The sequence below is a fragment of the Pundamilia nyererei genome, unplaced genomic scaffold, assembly GCF_000239375.1.
Source record: "Pundamilia nyererei isolate P.nyererei 1_Seehausen unplaced genomic scaffold, PunNye1.0 scaffold00036, whole genome shotgun sequence".
NCBI lineage: Eukaryota > Metazoa > Chordata > Actinopteri > Cichliformes > Cichlidae > Pundamilia > Pundamilia nyererei.
Genome location: NW_005187437.1, coordinates 1,518,563 through 1,520,424, shown reverse-complemented (window position 1 = coordinate 1,520,424; position 1,862 = coordinate 1,518,563). Strand labels below are relative to the sequence as shown.

Genomic DNA, 1,862 nt, shown 5'->3' with positions numbered 1-1,862 from the left:
GGATTATTCTGTGCTCTAATGGTCATGCATTTACTGCAGGTATGCCCCAGAGTCCATCACTGAGTCCAGATTCTCCCAAAAATCAGATGTCTGGAGTTTCGGGGTTGTTCTTCATGAAATCTTCTCTTACTGTGATATAAGTTTCAATCCGAAAAGAGTAAGAAAATGTACAATTGTTACAAATGTGTCTGGAAAATGCTTCAGCTTAAATATGGATTCCCATGGCTTACTGTTTTGTTTCAGCTTTATATGCAGGAGATTGGGCACAACGTGCTGGGTACATCCATTTCAGTGCATCTGGCAAATCTACTGAAGGGTAACTGGAGGTTACCACCACCTTTAAACTGCCCGCCCAAGGTACGTTTGCTCTGTGCGGTCGAAACTGTAGTTTTTTCGGAATACTTTTTGATCTTTGCTATTGTAAGTAAATCAGACCTTTGGAGAAACGACTTTCTTATCTGTCTTACATCAGCAATAAAGTAATTTCCCTTCTATCCTTTTATTACACAATGTTTATCCTTGCTCATATTACTTTCATTGTAATGCCAGGTGTACCTTATGATGAGGCAGTGCTGGGCACATGACTTTGATGAGCGTCCATTTTTCTCCAACCTTGGAAACGAAATTGAAACTATGATCCAGGATGAAAGAGAGAACTCTAAAGGCTGACGAGGATACAAGATACTTACTCTTTGTTCAAAAGGAAATCAAGTTTAAATGACTACATGTTCACAAGTTCTCAGGAGTGAACATCCAATTATGGGAGTATGCGCAGGCTGACTTATTTATGATAGATCTCTGGGTACACTGGTTCTGATAAGCTCTACTTAGGCTCTTTCAAGTTGATATCACAGCAAAGCCTAGGTTATTATATTTTTATATTTTTTATATTTTATATTTTTCCAGTTTTCACTCTGAACTTTTTGCAGAGATTTAATGGTTGCTAGGAGATTGCTAGTTTTTTGTTGTTGTTTTTTTTTGGGGGGGGGGTTGTAAGTGTTTCGTAGCTCAGTAATATTCATAATCCTAACAGTAGTGTTTAAACCCAACCTGGGCTCACAACGTTTTAAAAGTAGATGAAAAGTATATGTTACCTGGATGTAACTTTAGTTCTCTGTGTTCATGCGTTGATCGCACTTACGAAAGATGCAGCAAAGCATAAATAAAGCTCTTTTCCTAAATTAAAATTTGTCTTTTGAGATGAGCGGGAGGAAGACAAGCTGGACAAGCTTATATAAAGCTAATAATAATAATAATAATACGTTTATGTGGTAAAATATATATATATATATATGTATGTATGTATTAGAGATGGACCGTGTGTATTTGTAGCCTCGCTACCAATCCAGCATTTCATCTCCGAGTAAGTGATCCCAGAGAGAAGTAAAGCAAGTGTGTAACTTCATCTCTGAATGTTTATAAAGCATTCCAGCGTTAAGCTTAACAACGGATATATGGAGCGACTGCCTCTCTCTCTCCCTCTGCTCATAGCTGGACTGGCCATCGGCCCACCGGGCAATGGTGATTTTTCGTTTTTATAGGCCGATGATTTTTTTTTTTTTTCTGTTAACGGTATAAACAATGAAAGGTGGTGGATTGGTCAGATGCTGGCCGGTGTGTAAAAATAACTCAGTTGTTTGGGGGTGGCTATCACAGAGCTTCCACAGATTCAGTAACATTAGCAAGTGGTGGAGGACAGCAGGTGGATGAGGGAAAGGGGAGGCAGGAGGAGAGATGTTAGTAGTACAATCATCCAGCGACGAGAGGATCTGTGTTCCAGCCTCAAATAGTGCTCCCGTGATGACAGGTGATTGTTGTCAGGTGTGTGTGTGGGCCAAGGGCGGGAGCCCACAGTGAGCTCC

General features: G+C 40.0%; 1 protein-coding gene across 1 annotated transcript in view; it reads left to right on the top strand.

The window, feature by feature from the left end:
- The window catches only part of LOC106456172 (tyrosine-protein kinase JAK2-like), a 2,127-nt gene extending 1,143 nt beyond the window's left edge, over nt 1–984 (top strand). Inside the window, exons 2-4 of the mRNA XM_013910113.1 lie at nt 40–157; nt 244–357; nt 550–984. Coding sequence (XP_013765567.1) covers nt 40–157; nt 244–357; nt 550–669 — 352 coding nt within the window. The 3' untranslated portion in view covers nt 670–984. The remainder of the gene's footprint in view (nt 1–39; nt 158–243; nt 358–549) is intronic.
- The last annotated feature ends 878 nt before the right edge of the window (nt 985–1,862 follow it).